At 47.0% G+C, this 18194-nt stretch overlaps 1 protein-coding gene and 1 long non-coding RNA gene across 6 annotated transcripts in view; one reads left to right on the top strand and one right to left on the bottom strand.

Annotated features, from left to right (window-relative positions):
* SLCO3A1 (solute carrier organic anion transporter family member 3A1) overlaps positions 1–7848 on the bottom strand; it is a 319916-nt gene extending 312068 nt beyond the window's left edge. For 2 of the 3 annotated variants that reach the window (XM_017891361.1, XM_017891359.1), the window contains exon 1: positions 7472–7848. In XM_017891361.1, the coding sequence (XP_017746850.1) occupies positions 7472–7648 (177 nt within the window). In that variant the 5' untranslated portion in view covers positions 7649–7848. The remainder of the gene's footprint in view (positions 1–7471) is intronic. The other variant, XM_017891363.1, reaches the window with a different exon arrangement.
* LOC108541742 (uncharacterized) overlaps positions 7084–18194 on the top strand; it is a 58985-nt gene continuing 47874 nt past the window's right edge. For all 3 annotated transcript variants that reach the window (XR_001889047.1, XR_001889048.1, XR_001889049.1), the window contains exon 1: positions 7084–7474. This is a non-coding gene — a long non-coding RNA (uncharacterized LOC108541742). The remainder of the gene's footprint in view (positions 7475–18194) is intronic.

Raw genomic sequence — 18194 nt, 5'->3', positions numbered from 1 at the left:
CACTCCACACCTGTGGCTGCACAAGATTCAGTGCTTTACACACAGTTACTCCCTCAGCAAAGTCGTCAGAGTGACCGGGCTTTAGGCTCTGTGGTCTTCTGAGTACAGATTCTCTCCTGAAGCCTGTGGTATTTGAAGGCGAATCTAAAAACTCACCTAAAACATACACTGCCACCTGATTCACTGAGAAAGGCCCAGTTCCTTCTCTATCTTTTGCAAGGACAGGTGTGACCAGACTGGGGGTAGAAAGGCTGCTTCTAAGACTACAGAAGGAACAGGAGTGGTGTTGTGCAAAAAGTATGTCCATAAGCCAAGATGGATGAATCCACGGGACGGGAAACCAGATTGGAGGAACACGTCCCTTGTTCTGCTTATGAGAAACCAAAAAAAAGACCAAGAGTGGGGAAATGCCCACAGACCTGCTTGCCAGAGTCCACTTAATACTGCAAGAGAAGGCGAGGTAAAGGCAGCAGACAAGGCGTGAGACCTGAGCCACTCTGGGCAACCAAGGCTGAGCTCTGCGGAGGCACGTTTTAAACAAGGCTGCCTGGAGTGCAGCATATGTCCACAACATATGTCCCTTTGTCCTCCCTCTCCTGACACCTTGGGCTCCCTTGAATTGGTCACTCAGCCTTTCAGCCAGTGAAGCAGAGCAAGCTTCAGGAGCCCAGATCACCAGTTTAGGAAACAGAAGCCTTGGCCTCGCATAATATTCCAAATCCTCAGCTCCCTAGGACGGGCTTTTGTTGGTGCTAATGTCAACGAGCAGGGTTATACCATTACTGTTAAAGCAACTGTGGAATACCGTACCGTATGAGAAGTACTCTATCACATGACTATTTGTTTAAACCTCACAAGCATCTGTAAGATAAGCTCTATCATTATCCCCATTTTTCAGATGAGGCCATTGAGGCTCAGGTAAGTCAAGTTGCCAGGAGCTGGGAAGCAGCAAGTCTAAGTTCACATCCAGGTCTTCCAACTCCAAGTCTAACATTCTTTCCACCTACCCGCAGCCTTCAGCACCCAGTGGCCATAGACCACAGCAAGAGATACTGAGGACCTCCCAAAGTGAAGCATCAGGGCACCTGGCCCTCCCAGCCAGTCCTGCCTGGCCTGCTTTAACCTCCTTCAAGTACTCATGGACTGTAAATGATCAACATGAATCACCATTCCTGCAGTGGGCTCCTTTCCCATGTGACTAATTTTTACAGCATCTTTAAGATGAAATGGATTGCTATATTTACAAGGGAATAAACAGAATTAGCAACTGATATTTTGCTTATTACTTGCCCTTAAAACTTTTACCTCCCAGACAAAATGTTCATGCAGAATAGGAAACTACTTGAATATGTAATTCACTAAACCAAAACCAAAGTTGGATTGAAATATTTTATTTCTCATCAGTTGGGGCTACATAGTTATTATGTTTGCAGTAAATATGCATAACCATATTATTATTAATAGTAATAGCTAATATTTCCTGGGCACTCACTATGTGCCAGATATTGTTCAAGGTGCTTTACATGTACTGACTCAGTTCATCCTCACAGCAAAACGGAGGGTGGGTACTAGTATAATCCCAGTTATAAAATGAAAAAGTGAGGTACAGAGAGGTTAAGTAAACAGCTCAAGGTCACAGAGCAGGTAAGGAAAGGACATAGGCATGAATCCCAGTCTTCTGACACTCATCGAATAAGCGACAGCTGCCACAGACACTTGCCATTCTCCACCTTGGAACTGTAATCATTTAACTTGGAGTTTTAACCATTAAACAATAATTTGTCTCATGCTAACACATAAACACTTAGGCTACATAAAATACAAGTGTCTTTGAATCACATCAATTCATTTATCCCATGAACCAAGGTCCATGATTCCACTGTTTTTCCCATTTATATCTATTTTGCAGATACAGACATAGAAACCGAAAATAAAAGTAAATTGAAAGAGCAAAGATGCTATCTTTCTAGCCTACAGATTATCAAAGGCATTTCTGAGAGGCAAGAAAATACAGAGATTTTCTTCAGGGAAGAACGGGTCCCAAATCCGTGTGTCAACCACACAATCAAAGTTACCATTGAAATGTCCCTTTGCACCTTCAAAGAGTATGGCATACAATATTCATTGCATGCAACCCTGTACATGAACACGTATGTAAATATGCAATGCATACAGCAACGTACAGAATAGAGTACACATGCAAAAGAGAGGTACTTTGACTCCACTTTAGAGAAACATGCTTATTAAATGATACATGTAGTGAAATCTGCGCAAGTTGGAACTACAGCCAGAGAAATGCAGCTAGTAGGGAGTTTTATTCTTCACTATTTCTGCATGAAATGCATCTGTATCCTCATCATTTTTGCAATACTACCCTTGTTCATCCAGGCCAATCTGTTAAGAGAATACATTCCGTGATCAAGGCAGCACCTCAAAGTTTGCTTTTAGGTGTGCAAAATAAATTCACAGAGACCCTCTTGGTGAGGCTGCCTTTGCCCAGCAGTTCACCAATGACTTCGTGCAAGAAGAAGCCCGTGCAGCGTAATAGAAAACCCGACTCCAGCAGCACGCAAGATGAGCTGCAAATGCTGGGCAATTGATTAGCAAGGCGGTGCTGCTGCAGAGAGGCCTCTCGGCGATCCTTTTCATAAGGTGTCTAAAATTGAATGAGGGGAAGGGTTAACAAAATGCAGGATAGAGCCCTGGCTCATTTTACAACTAATTCAGTTTCTCCCATCGTTACGTACGCCAACAAAAACTCCCTCAGAAACAAAGATAAATACACAAGGCTGGATGAAAAGAATTTTCAGAAATATCTTTTCCCCTTAATAATTAACATTTTAAACTAAGCTATAAGGGAAAAAAAATCAAGGTAATTTTATTTCTTAGTACCTGGGGCTACATAGTAATTATGGAAATGGCAAGGAATTTGTCACTTTGAGTAAGCATAAGTGTATAAAATAATTTGATTAAATAAAATATGGTTACCTTAGTCATCATAGTAATTTGACAAGGACTTCAAAAATGTCTCTGTTGAAAATGTCAACAGACAGTTTCCTCAGCTGTCTGCTTCTGGGTTGAATATGCAAAAACTCATCTTCAAAATGATGTTTCTTTAGAAAAAAAAAGGAATAACAAATCTAGCAGTTTCACCTCACCCATTAATTGCAAGCCCACTGACTGTTCTCAAGCTGAAAAAGTGTGACTACAAAGCAGTGAGACAGAGCCTCATTAACCACACTCAGTCATCGATGTCATTATTTTGTCACCACAACCTCAAACTTATTTTTCTATAACTCTAAATAGGGAAATACCTACCCCTTCTTCAAAGGAACACCCTTGGTGCCCCACCCAGGAAACTAGACTGGCCTTTTCTCAGTTTTCAACCTGAGGAAATTCGAATATATTTGTATGTATGCCTCAATCTAATCATCTAGAAGTGTCAGAGGTTTTTTTTTTTTTTTTTTTTTTGGTTGCGACAGAGTCTTGCTCTGTCGCCCAGGCTGGAGTGCAGTGGCCGGATCTCAGCTCACTGCAAGCTCCGCCTCCCGGGTTTACGCCATTCTCCTGCCTCAGCCTCCTGAGTAGCTGGGACTACAGGCGCCCGCCACCTCTCCCGGCTAGTTTTTTGTATTTTCAGTAGAGACGGGGTTTCACCGTGTTAGCCAGGATGGTCTCGATCTCCTGACCTCGTGATCCGCCCGTCTCGGCCTCCCAAAGTGCTGGGATTACAGGCTTGAGCCACCGCGCCCGGCCGAGGTGTCAGAGGTTTTAATTTCCTGTACACACCCTTATCTACTCCAGTTCTCAGTAATTTGATACCACACAGAAACCTCTATAAGCAGGGCTACCCTCAGTGAGTGGCTTACAACATTTTAGGGGGTTTCTGCAAAGCACCAATAAGCACATACCAAATGACTTTCTCTCCATGCAGTTCTCATATGCCTGCATCTTCTCCAACCAGTCCAAGACTTAAGCACATGTTACATCCTCGCAAACAGGACTGGAGTCACTCGAAGCCAAAACCCAAGTAGAAGAAAATTAAATTGCATTCTCTGTTCCATACAAAATGACTATCAAACTGAGCAGGTCTCTCCTCTTATGCTGCAAAAATTATTTCATAGCCAGTCAGGAGGTTTAGGTGACTATGATGGAACATCCCTGTGACTATTGGCTTATCTGAAGCATAGTTTCCAGTGAAGACGTTTGTAACTGTAATAGATTTCAGAATCCACAGTTGGCCCAGGTTGTACCTGGGTTACTTTATCTAGATCATTGAGTCTAGCTTTCAGGATCAGTGTCTTTCTGTACTCCCTGACACCAAGACAAAAGTTGCAGGTCCCCAGCCTAGCCAACAATTGATGGCCTTCTTATATCCAATACAGTTTTCTCTTGAGTTTCCTCCCTGGGGAGGTTCTTGGTGGAAAACTAACACATGCATACATACATACATACACACACACACACACACATTTTCTCTCTCTCTCTCTCTCACACAGACACACAAACACACACACACACACACGAGTCCTCCCTCTCAAAGTTGCTTCTTAAATCACAGGCAACCTTCTGCTTCAGTTCTGCAGTTGGGAAGCCTACACTAGTGTCATTCAGGACACTGGGAAATTTGTCTTTTCAGAAAAAATAAGGAAATGAAACTGCAAAATTTTCAGGCAACTTGGGAGATGAAATAAGAAGGTGGACTCTGGGAATCTAATAGGAAATAATGTCATTGGCATAGAATTTGTTATCACTCTCTTCTCTGTGAAAGGGAGCATTGCTGGCACTGTCCCAAGGCAAGCCCTTCCTCAGGTATCTGGAAATGCCTCATTAGAGGGGCAGGCTGATTGCCAACGTAAAGATCACACATAACGCACACTTAGCACATGGACCCTGCCCTGTGGTCCCTGCCCTGAGGTCCCCTACAGACACAGGGTCTCAGGTTTCCTAAGAAAGCCATGATGAATTAAAAGGAAGAAATTTGCCTTTCCTGCAAACAGGCTGCAATATTTCATTCTCCAATTATCCACAGAGAAGTCTCGCATGGCTGAAGGAGCAAACTTTTCTCCCCATCTCCCAAATAACAGGTGAAGAGAAAACTCTGAAGTGGCCCAGAAGAGCAAAGCCCACAGCAAGCTGAGTCGGTCAACCCTGACAAGCCAACTATTTATTTTCATGAGGCTCCGATGGCAAGGCAAAGACGAGGGCAGCCGGGCAAAGCAGAGCCCTTAGAGCCTTATGCCTCCACTCCTAGTAATCAAAATGAATTCAATTTCCTAGGCCTGTCCTCTCCTGGGCCTCCAGCTGCTTTCTGCAAGTCACCTGTTGACTCCTGTTACCTTACCCCACCCAACCAGGCTTTCCATCAGCTAAGGCTAGAAGTGCCAGGATGCCGCCACCAGGTGGACCAAATTCCTCCTCCGCCTGTCATTCCACTGTTCTGGGATTGAAGTCAACCTCCTATCTCCTGGGGCCAGCCCTGCCTCCAGAAGTCCACCACTCCAGGAGTACTCGGCTTCTTAACTTTCTAAAGGAGCTAGGTCATTCATCTAGTTGCAGCCCGGCTTCATTTCTTTGTCAAATCCTTAGATCATTGCAACGGAAAAATAGTAAGCCCGTGCTTTTATCATTCCTGGGGTGAAAAGTTCTGTTGGTGTTTGCCACACATGAATAATGCACTCTACTGATCAAAACTGGTTTGAGGCAAACAAACCGTTAAACTGGAGGCAACTGTTGATATACTAATTACCTCCTTTTAAACATAGACCCGGTTAGGTATTATGTACTTTGCATATGTCACAGTACAGACCCACATATGTTTTATTAATGTGTATTTGCATCTCTGTAATACATGTACTTAAATATTTTAACAGTCAAATTCCCCCTAAGGAAAGGCTGATAAACTGACTCCCAAAACACAATTATCCCCATCCCTCAAATTCCAAGGGCCAATAAGCACTGTCTGCAACTGCATATTATAACTATAGGCACAATAAGTGTTATTTTATAGAACAGAAAACAAGGTGTGCTTTTGACTACAGGGTTCACTTGCAGTCTACAAGTTACAAATGCACAAGACAGAGACCGGGACGTAAACGCTTTTCGTCTCAGAAGGAGCAGCAGAAATGTATTTGATTTTCAAAAGCCCTGAAATTGTCACCCCAGGAACAGAGCTGAGTTTGAAGACCTCCTCTCTCACAACCACCTAACTTACTCAACACCGGACGGAGACCAAGCACTGCTTGTATTTCCCTTTAACAGTGAGCCCTGAGCCTTAAGAGATAGTTTATGAATGGTATAGAGCCCCCAGCGTCTGGTCCTCATTAACTTTACGCCAAGGCCAGGAATGAGGGATTAATCATAGCATCAGGATACGCGTGGTTCTATCTCTAGATGTGGTTATTCAATGGCCAAAATCTTGTCCAATTCTATCTCCATCAAACTTGCTCAGGAATACTCAAAGTCTATGACATTTGATTCCAGTTGCGGGTCAACAGCCAAGTAATGATTTAACACTATAAACTCAAAAAATTTTTTCCCGTTTAGACAGGACTGTACTCAGGTGTGGAAGCACGCTCTCTGGAACTCAAGTTGGGACCACCTGAGCAGGGGAGGCAAAAGACACAAAGTAGGTACCTGACAGTGCTGAGTCATTACAAGCTGTTTCCTCTGAAATGTTATGCACCCATGGGCCCTCTGAGCATTAACATCCCCTTTCTGGAGGCAAATAAAATACATATTCATTGTGCAAAATGGTGCAACCTTCTGTGGGCGACAGACCACGATGGGGAATTTAGCACTAAGAGTGGATAGCAGGAACTACACAAACTCGCAGCTGCTCTCTAGGTACCGTAACTTTATCGCAGACGCTGAAAGAGGGCTACAGGGATGCCGGGTGGGAATATTCTCCCTGCAGACCCGAGTCAGGTCAGGGCCACACTAGGGAGCATTTTACTCTAAGCTGTTATATCCCCCTGTAATTGGCAGATGTAGAAAGCTCCCGGAGAAAATGATGCATAATAGATTTGTTCTCGAGGAGGATGCAATGGAGAGTAGAGGACGCAGGATGCTAACCGGTTTTTCTTCCCATGTGCGGGTCACCTGCAAACCCCGATTGCTTTCCTCTCCAAGGAGAGCCCTGAAGTCACCGTCTCGCTCCGCTCTTAAGGGGGTGAGAGGAATAGTTTTACGCCCATCTGCCCGCCGCCTCTCGTCCCGCAGCACCCCCAGCCCCAGCAGGGCGCGCGCGAGCTGCTACCGGCATCAACGGTCCCGCCCGCTACCCGCTCGCTGGCAGCCCCGGCCGGCAGCTCCCCCGGCGGCCGCCTCTGCACCACTCGCCAACCTCCACGCCGGGCCGAGGTCATGCCCGCCAGCCCCCAGCGCCGGGCGGCCCACTCCTCGTGCCAGGCGGCCGTTCGGGAGCCGGGCTGGGGAAGGGCTCCACGGCGGAGTTGGCTCAGGGACTCACCAGGTAGGCGCCCACCGTGCCCTGCGCCAGCATCAGGGCGCACTCGGACACCAGGAATATCTTGATGTTGGAAAAGCAGGACACCTTCTTTTCTTTTCTTGTTCCTCTGCGCCTCGTCCCCTGCAGCTCGCCGCTCCGGCCGCCGCCCGACGAGCCGCCCGGCTTCTTCCCCTGCATCCTTCCCCCGCCGCCGCCGCCGCCGCCGCCGCCGCTTTCCCGCTCGCCCTGAGTGTCAGGGCCGCTGCCGGGCCGGGGTGGCGCCTCGAGGCGGCGTTCTGTCCTCGCCCGGGCTCGCGGGCTGCCGCCCCGTCCTGCGGGGCTGGAGAGGTGAAAGCAAGCTCCTCGGCGGCCGCCCGCCGCCGCGCTCGCCCCTCCCTCCTCTCCGCCCCCGCCTCCGCCCTCCCCGCCTCCTCTCCGCTCCGGCTGTGCCATCACAGGTCCTCGCGCCGCCCGCCGCCGCCGTCGCCTCGCCTCCCGCGCCGCCCGCCGCTGCATCGTCCGCTTCCCCTCGCCCGCCGCGGCGCCTGCTGTCACCCCCTCACCCCAGCCCGCCCCAGCCCCAGGCCCCAGCCCCAGCCCGAGGCCTGGGCCTGGGCCGCCGCTGCGCGCCCTCGGCTGCACGCTCCCCGCTGCCGTGCGCCCCGGGGAGGCACGGGAGGCGGGCTTGCGGACGCGGAGGGCGGCCCAGCGGCCGAGGCTGGGAGGGTCCGGCTGCTGGGAGAACTGGGGAGACCCGGAGTCCTTGCGGAGTACGGGGGTGCCCCTGAGGGAGGGAGGCGGCGCCCGGCCCCTAGGTGGCGCTGCGGGTCACGGGGCCCCGCCGCGGAGACTGGCGGCTCTGCGCCTGGCGCGGAGATGGGGTGCGGAGGCGCCCCCGCGGGGCTCGGACCCGGCGCTCGGGAACCCGGGTGCCCAGGCCTCAGAGGGCAGGGTGTTCCCGGGAAGGGAGAATCCTGACTACCCAGGAAGGGTTTGGCGCGCGCTCTTCTCCGCCTGGGGATTTCTGGGGACAGATGTTATGCTCTGGGCCTTAGGGAGATGCCAGGGGTCAGAGCTGCTTGAGCCTTCTGCCGCCTGCCGATTTCTGCCCCAGCTCTCCCCGACCACAGAGGGTGTTGAAAAGGCCCCAGACCGAAAAGAGAGAAAGGGGAAGTTAGAGGAATACGTCGGGAGCCCCACGGACTGTTGGTGCCCCAGCCTCAGTGTCCAGGCGCTGCAAGATCGCCGCGGCCCCAGCAGAGGGCCTTGTCCGGCCCTCCATCCGCCCAGGGCCCAGTGGCTGGAGCGCGCAGGGAGCGGCCAGTCACAGGCCTGCTGGGTCCCCACCCTCCCCTGGCTCTGTGGCCCTGGCCACCATCCTCGGCCTTGACCTGAATGCCTGACCCATGGCAGCCGCTCCTAATTACTCCCCACTCTCACCGTTACCAAGGAGTGTGGGCCACAGGGCACTACCAATAGGATCTGCTAGTTGTCAACTGCAGCGTTTGGAAGCTGAGAGAAAAGCTCAGAGGACTGGACAGGTACCAGGAAACAGCACCTTCCACCTGGGCCACTGGGGGACTCAAGGAATCATTTAAAATGTTTTCCTTAATAATTGTGTCAAAGAAAATGACCCACTCTCCCAGGCTCCTGTGTCTAAATGCAGGCTCAACTTCAAAACTAAATAGCAATGAACCCTACCATATTTTTCCTTTCTCCCGAAGAACTTGAATGAGAATAGAGGGTGTAATGGTGGAGGTGTTGTTTTGCCATAGCATTTAAATAGAAACTGCTTCATCCTTCTGTGGCTCCAGACATGATCTCACCCAGGTTTGGTGTCGCTTTGAGATGCCCCCACCTTGTCTAGGCCACGTCCTATCTGAATTGGCGCCCCCTACAGAAGTCTCTTCCCATTTTCCCCACTTCCTGAATCACTGGCCACACCATTCCCGGCCAGTCCTATAATGAGAATCCTTACTGCCCCCTCCTTTCTTCCCCACACCCTCCCATTACTCGGAGCCAACTTTTCTGCAGAACCTTTGTGTCCCCTTTCCCTCCCCATCACTTTGCATCATGGGGTACCTCCCCACTTCCTCCTGAGAAGACCCTTGACAAGCTAGCTCTGTTCCCTGCCTCTGTGATGATGAGCTGCAAAGCTGAGCTGAGACTTTACTTGTCTATGAATGGTGACCCCATTGCTAATGAAATGTGCAGAGTGCATTATAGTCTTCAACTCTGATTTATGTTCTTTGTACTAAAAAGAGCTAATGTTTACTGTGTGCTTATTATGGCCAGACACCATTCTCAGTGCTTCAACCGCATTTACAATGTAAGCCTCACAACAGTCCTCTAAACCAGATACTGCTATTAGCCTTGTTTTACAGATGAGACAACTGAGGCCTAGAAAGGTTAACCTGATCAATGTCACTTATCTAGTAAATGGCAAGGCAAGTCTTTGAAAACCAGGGTATCTGCCATCATAGCCCAGGTTCTTTATAACTACATACATATTATCTCATTTATCACCCAGTGTGGTTTGTCTCATGGGGAGGCTGGGACTTATGTTGTTCCTCTTTTATAAAGCTAGAAAGGGACAGAACTTGCACCCATGTCAAGCCCTTTTTTTTTTTTTTTTTTTTTTTTAAGATGGATTTCGCTCTTGTTGCCCAGGCTGGAGTGCAATGGTGAATTCTCGGCCCATGGCAACTTCCGCCTCTCAGCGATTCTCCTGCCTCAGCCTCCAGAGTAGCTGGAATTACATGCATGTGCCACCACGCTCGGCTATTTTGTATTTTTAATAGAGACAGGGTTTCTTAATGTTGGTCAGGCTGGTCTTGAACTCTGACATCAGGTGATCCACCCACCTCAGCCTCCCAAAGTGCTGGGATTACAGACATGAGCCACCGCACCCGGCCAGCCCTTTTTGTTCTATACCACAGTGCCTCATGTACACACTGAGAAGGGCACCGACTTTTTCAGCTTAACCATTTATTTTAGTTTAAAAAATTAGCTGTCTTTAGAGAAATCACACACTTTTGCTGCCAGATAAAGGATTTCGGATTAGGGTTGTAGATTCTTCCTATAATTAATGGTAAGCAGCCATGAAAGTAATCCTGTGCCTGAAGCCTTAAAAATCGTCAAAGTCAGCCTCAGGGAAATTAGGCTGCAGCCTCACAACAGTCAGAAAGAAGGAATTTAACCAGTTCAACTCTCTTCCTTCTTTGCTCATCCTTTATTTACTTGTAGATCAGGGCTCTAGGGATGATAAGGTGGGTTTATGAGCACCAGGTGCTTCTGCTTGGCATTCCCCTAGCCCCGTGTGCAGACAGAGGAAGCAGCATAAAAAGAGTAAACACGCTTGTATCAGTACAGCACGTTAATGCTTATGAAGTACTTTCTACATTCTATATCTCAGCTCACAACAGGGAGAGCTGGTGTTATTAGCCCCATTTTTTCTCAAAAGAAAGGACAGCAGGTTGGTTTTGGGAGCTCACCGCCGGCAGGTGGCAGGAATTGAGTCTACATTTGCCACCCCAAATTGGTGGGGGTGAGAGGTGAAGCCAGCTGGACTTCCCCGGTCGGATGGGGACTTGAAGAACTTTTCTGTCTTACAAGAGGATTGTAAAACACACCAATCAGTACTCTGTAGCTAGCTAGAGGTTTGTAAAATGCATCAATCAGCACTCTGTAGCTAGCTAGAGGTCTGTAAAATGGACCAATCAGCAGGACACGAACAGGGACAAATTAGGGAACAAAAGCTGTCCCCCTCCCCCCACCCCCCGCCCCTCCACTACGCTATGGAAGCTTTGTTCTTTTGCTCTTCACAATAAATCTTGCTGCTGCTCACTCTTTGGGTCCCTGCCACCTTTAAGAGCTGTAACACTCCCCATGAAGGTCCGCAGCTTCATTCTTGAAGTCAGCGAGACCACGAACCCACCGGAAGGAACCAGCTCTGGACACAGGAGCACCAAGGAGGAAGGGAGAGAGGTAGAGGGGGTTTAGCCCTTCGGTGAACTGCAGTGCCCCCTCCAAGGAGCCTCTGAAATACTTGACACTCGTGAGCAGCAAAGCCAACAACTGAAACCCCATTAAAGGCCTCAACTGGGCTTCCTTAAATGTTGCCTTGGAGAAATGCTGTAACCACCACTTGCACGGGGCCTTTTTCGTTCATCTCTCCCTCTAGCGGTGGGTGGTGAATTTAGGAACAGGTCGGTATTATGAATGACTCTAGAACCTTTATGATTATTTCAGCCTCTCAACTGCTTTCTGGACTAGGTGACTTTTCAAGATGAAAATATTGCTAGCTAAGGCTGTGGTTCCATGATTCCTTACTTTGCTGGCTACTAGAGGTATTCTAAACATTGAGAAGCCAAGTAATGTTAAAATCTGATGTAGGGAAGCAAAAAAGAAAGTGGGGCGACGGGATGATAAACTGGCTTTTGGTTCGCAAGATATTAATAAGCTATAAGTAAATGCTTAATGATTAGGATTTGAAGAACTTTTCTCCTTCATTTTAGAGAGGACCATTTTGGTAGGAGAGAAGTGGGTTAACTATATGGTCGTGGAAAAAAACAACAATATCTTCCTCTGTTACTGGGCTGTGGAAGATTTCCCAGCAAGCAGCTTCAATGTAATTCAACACAATGAGAAACTGTTGTTCAAGTAATTCACATGAAGCATCTTTTGCCAGCTACAATTTCGTTCACAGGCAAATACAAAGTTGAAAAATAAATGCAAAGAATGATTTCTGATTGTCACTGGGATGGAAAATAGATGCTTAGATTCTCACCCTGTGGATTTTTTTTTTTTTTCTGAAAATGCACCAATCATATATTTTGTCCAACCAAGGATAGAACTGGGGCTAGGCCAACTTCTTTGGCTTGAAACTAATATTTGGGCTGAGTTGAAGCTTATTTTCTTTTTCTCAGAGTTTTTCTCTCCCCACCCCCATTTTCCAATTAGCCTGATCCATATGCCTTTCTACCAAATAGCCTCTGTTTGCTACTTACTATGTTCATAGTTTTGTGTTGTAAATTATATCTCTTAATTTGAACATGCCCTAAAGCTCAGCAAAGAAGTGAAAAGGATAAACATCAATGTAGATACAATTCTAAAAAATGGTGAATTCAAGTGGAGAAACAGAAGAAAGAAAGAAGAACATTAATGGAAATAGAAAGAATTGATATGACAAAACCAGGGTTTTAGGAATGTGTTATATTTACAGAAAATGAGTTTTGAGGTAAAGGAGAAAGAATAGAGATAATAAACATTTCCCAATATTAGTGCATTTGGGGAGATCATCATTTGCTACTTCTGTTGATACGCATATAAATATAATTTGTTTATCCACATAGACTGTTAGCTTCTTAAGGGTATAGAAAGTGTTTTACTTTAAAAATAAAGGATCGGCCAGGTTCACGCCTGTAATCCCAGCACTTTGGGAGGCCAAGGCAGTTGGATCACCTGAGGTCAGGAGTTCAAGACCAGCTTGGCCAACATAGCAAAAACCCATCTACTAAAAATACAAAATTTAGCTGGGCATGGTGGTGAGCAACTGTAATCCCAGCTACTTGGGAGGCTGAGGCAGGAGAATCGCTTGAACCTGGGAGGCAGAGGTTGCAGTGAGCCGAGATAGTGCCATTGCACTCCAGCCTGGGTGACAGAGTGAGACTCCATCTCAAAATAATAATAATAACAATAATAACAAGGATCATTTGTTCTCAGTGCCCATCAGGCCTCGTGCCAAGAAGCTTAATAACTCTGATTAGGACAGAAGAGACCCAGAAAGTGTCAATGTTTATAGAAAACTTCCTTCCAGGCATTCTCCCCAGGGACCCTCCTCTCCATCCTCTGTGCAACTACACACACACCTTTCTTGCAGCAAAATTTGTCCCCACGGGCCCCTTTCCCGGATACAATGTCTTTCATCCTCTCTCTCAGAGGAGAGCTTTCCCAGCTTTGCTCCTGGTCTCTGAAAAATGCACACAAACCTTAATATTTGGAGAGTGGGTACTGCTACGGTAGGCAAACGACATGAGCCAGCACTGGAAACCAGGTGAAGGCCCAACAGCATTTGCACAATGGAAGCATGAGGGATAGCGATTATCATGAGTTCGTGAGTTCCAAGCTCAGCAGAAAGTGGTCACAACTGTCTGCCCTCCTGAGGGGTAGTGGGTGCCAGGCCTGTGTACCTCAAGTGGGCATGGTGCAATCAGTGCACAAACCTTTGGACTGATCAAAGAGAAAGAAGAGTTTCTGGAGAACATACAAGGAGGTCATGAAAAAAAATCTCCAGGATGTAGGATGCCACTACAGGGAAAGAAAACTTAAATTAAGAGCATGGGTTATAGAGACGTCATATACCAATGGGAGAAAGATAAAAAAACCTCTGCTCAGGATATATTTGTTTCCTGCACCCTAGCTTCCTTATGCTGCCTCCTTGCCATTTCTCCAGACATACTCCTCTCCCATACTACAGCAAGTAGGAGGGTTGAGGAGTGAACAAACAGAACGAGAAGTCTGTCCAACCTTTGATGACCTGTTATGGGTGGAACTGTATCTCCCCCAGAATTCATACGTTTCAAACTCAACCCCCACGACCTCAGAATGTGACTCTATTTGGAGACAGGGCCTTTAAAGAGGTAACCAAGGTGAAACAAGCTCATATGGCTCCAATCCAATAGGACTGTATCCTTATTAGAAGAGATCAGGACATAGATACACATAGAGAGATGACCACATAAGGACACAGGTGGAAGGCACTTATCTGCAAGCCAAGGGGAGGGGCCTCAAAAGAAACCAAACCTGCCAACACCTTGATCTTGGTCTTCCAGTCTTGAGAATGGTGAGAGANCCCCCCGCCCCTCCACTACGCTATGGAAGCTTTGTTCTTTTGCTCTTCACAATAAATCTTGCTGCTGCTCACTCTTTGGGTCCCTGCCACCTTTAAGAGCTGTAACACTCCCCATGAAGGTCCGCAGCTTCATTCTTGAAGTCAGCGAGACCACGAACCCACCGGAAGGAACCAGCTCTGGACACAGGAGCACCAAGGAGGAAGGGAGAGAGGTAGAGGGGTTTAGCCCTTCGGTGAACTGCAGTGCCCCTCCAAGGAGCCTCTGAAATACTTGACACTCGTGAGCAGCAAAGCCAACAACTGAAACCCCATTAAAGGCCTCAACTGGGCTTCCTTAAATGTTGCCTTGGAGAAATGCTGTAACCACCACTTGCACGGGGCCTTTTCGTTCATCTCTCCCTCTAGCGGTGGGTGGTGAATTTAGGAACAGGTCGGTATTATGAATGACTCTAGAACCTTTATGATTATTTCAGCCTCTCAACTGCTTTCTGGACTAGGTGACTTTTCAAGATGAAAATATTGCTAGCTAAGGCTGTGGTTCCATGATTCCTTACTTTGCTGGCTACTAGAGGTATTCTAAACATTGAGAAGCCAAGTAATGTTAAAATCTGATGTAGGGAAGCAAAAAAGAAAGTGGGGCGACGGGATGATAAACTGGCTTTTGGTTCGCAAGATATTAATAAGCTATAAGTAAATGCTTAATGATTAGGATTTGAAGAACTTTTCTCCTTCATTTTAGAGAGGACCATTTTGGTAGGAGAGAAGTGGGTTAACTATATGGTCGTGGAAAAAAACAACAATATCTTCCTCTGTTACTGGGCTGTGGAAGATTTCCCAGCAAGCAGCTTCAATGTAATTCAACACAATGAGAAACTGTTGTTCAAGTAATTCACATGAAGCATCTTTTGCCAGCTACAATTTCGTTCACAGGCAAATACAAAGTTGAAAATAAATGCAAAGAATGATTTCTGATTGTCACTGGGATGGAAAATAGATGCTTAGATTCTCACCCTGTGGATTTTTTTTTTTTTCTGAAAATGCACCAATCATATATTTTGTCCAACCAAGGATAGAACTGGGGCTAGGCCAACTTCTTTGGCTTGAAACTAATATTTGGGCTGAGTTGAAGCTTATTTTCTTTTCTCAGAGTTTTCTCTCCCCACCCCATTTTCCAATTAGCCTGATCCATATGCCTTTCTACCAAATAGCCTCTGTTTGCTACTTACTATGTTCATAGTTTTGTGTTGTAAATTATATCTCTTAATTTGAACATGCCCTAAAGCTCAGCAAAGAAGTGAAAAGGATAAACATCAATGTAGATACAATTCTAAAAAATGGTGAATTCAAGTGGAGAAACAGAAGAAAGAAAGAAGAACATTAATGGAAATAGAAAGAATTGATATGACAAAACCAGGGTTTTAGGAATGTGTTATATTTACAGAAAATGAGTTTTGAGGTAAAGGAGAAAGAATAGAGATAATAAACATTTCCCAATATTAGTGCATTTGGGGAGATCATCATTTGCTACTTCTGTTGATACGCATATAAATATAATTTGTTTATCCACATAGACTGTTAGCTTCTTAAGGGTATAGAAAGTGTTTTACTTTAAAATAAAGGATCGGCCAGGTTCACGCCTGTAATCCCAGCACTTTGGGAGGCCAAGGCAGTTGGATCACCTGAGGTCAGGAGTTCAAGACCAGCTTGGCCAACATAGCAAAACCCATCTACTAAAATACAAAATTTAGCTGGGCATGGTGGTGAGCAACTGTAATCCCAGCTACTTGGGAGGCTGAGGCAGGAGAATCGCTTGAACCTGGGAGGCAGAGGTTGCAGTGAGCCGAGATAGTGCCATTGCACTCCAGCCTGGGTGACAGAGTGAGACTCCATCTCAAAATAATAATAATAACAATAATAACAAGGATCATTTGTTCTCAGTGCCCATCAGGCCTCGTGCCAAGAAGCTTAATAACTCTGATTAGGACAGAAGAGACCCAGAAAGTGTCAATGTTTATAGAAAACTTCCTTCCAGGCATTCTCCCCAGGGACCCTCCTCTCCATCCTCTGTGCAACTACACACACACCTTTCTTGCAGCAAAATTTGTCCCCACGGGCCCCTTTCCCGGATACAATGTCTTTCATCCTCTCTCTCAGAGGAGAGCTTTCCCAGCTTTGCTCCTGGTCTCTGAAAATGCACACAAACCTTAATATTTGGAGAGTGGGTACTGCTACGGTAGGCAAACGACATGAGCCAGCACTGGAAACCAGGTGAAGGCCCAACAGCATTTGCACAATGGAAGCATGAGGGATAGCGATTATCATGAGTTCGTGAGTTCCAAGCTCAGCAGAAAGTGGTCACAACTGTCTGCCCTCCTGAGGGGTAGTGGGTGCCAGGCCTGTGTACCTCAAGTGGGCATGGTGCAATCAGTGCACAAACCTTTGGACTGATCAAAGAGAAAGAAGAGTTTCTGGAGAACATACAAGGAGGTCATGAAAAAAAATCTCCAGGATGTAGGATGCCACTACAGGGAAAGAAAACTTAAATTAAGAGCATGGGTTATAGAGACGTCATATACCAATGGGAGAAAGATAAAAAAACCTCTGCTCAGGATATATTTGTTTCCTGCACCCTAGCTTCCTTATGCTGCCTCCTTGCCATTTCTCCAGACATACTCCTCTCCCATACTACAGCAAGTAGGAGGGTTGAGGAGTGAACAAACAGAACGAGAAGTCTGTCCAACCTTTGATGACCTGTTATGGGTGGAACTGTATCTCCCCAGAATTCATACGTTTCAAACTCAACCCCACGACCTCAGAATGTGACTCTATTTGGAGACAGGGCCTTTAAAGAGGTAACCAAGGTGAAACAAGCTCATATGGCTCCAATCCAATAGGACTGTATCCTTATTAGAAGAGATCAGGACATAGATACACATAGAGAGATGACCACATAAGGACACAGGTGGAAGGCACTTATCTGCAAGCCAAGGGGAGGGGCCTCAAAAGAAACCAAACCTGCCAACACCTTGATCTTGGTCTTCCAGTCTTGAGAATGGTGAGAGAACACATTTCTGTTGTTTAGGCCTCCCAGTTTGTAGTATTTTGTTACGGCAGCCAGAGCAGACTAATATATAACCGTAACCCTCTCCCAGCCCTTCACACACCTTATACGCCTTCTGTGCTTAATTACAGTTCCTTGAGCTCACCCTGCAGTCTCCTCCTCTAAACACTTGCACAGGCTGTTCCCTCTGCTTGGAATGTCCTTCCCTCCCCCTTTCTTCAGCGGGCTCACACCTACTAACATCTTAAGATCCAGCTAGTGTCACCACCTCCAGGAAGTCCTCAGAGAATACTCTCTAACTGCCTCCTGACTCCCTCCCACCTGCTTCCCCTCTCCACCTGAGTCAGCCTCTGCACAACCTAGCATGGATCCTATTGTGGAGAGCTCTCACTGTGCTTCTCCCTCATTAGCCTTTGGTCGGCGTCTTTCGTTTCTATATTTTTGCCTCCTGAAAGAGCCAAGCCCAGAGTGGTCAGTAACTGTGAGGGAGAGAACAAATAAGTGAGGACACAAGAAGAAGAAACCCCTTCCACACTGGAGCTGCCCAATAGGTATGGGACAGGAGAAAATGGCAAGAAGAGCCCATAAACATTAGAAGGAAAGGAGAAAAGGGACATGGTATTGACGGTAGCTATAAGACTGCACCTAGCCAGGCAGGAGGTGAGAGCAAGAGGGATTGCCTAGAGCCTGGCTACTCAAAGTGTCTCCCTGGGTAGCAGCACAGGTATTAAGTGGGAGGGAGGGAGAGACAGAGGGAGAGGGAGAGGGAGAGGGGCCAGGGGAAGGGGAGGGGAGAGGGGAAGAGGAAGAGAGGGAGGGAGGGAGGGAGG

Source organism: Rhinopithecus bieti, unplaced genomic scaffold (assembly GCF_001698545.2).
Source record: "Rhinopithecus bieti isolate Rb0 unplaced genomic scaffold, ASM169854v2 scaffold_20798, whole genome shotgun sequence".
NCBI classification, from domain to species: Eukaryota; Metazoa; Chordata; class Mammalia; order Primates; family Cercopithecidae; genus Rhinopithecus; species Rhinopithecus bieti.
The sequence above is the reverse complement of the archived record's forward strand: the minus strand, read 5'-3'. Positions and strand labels throughout refer to the sequence as shown.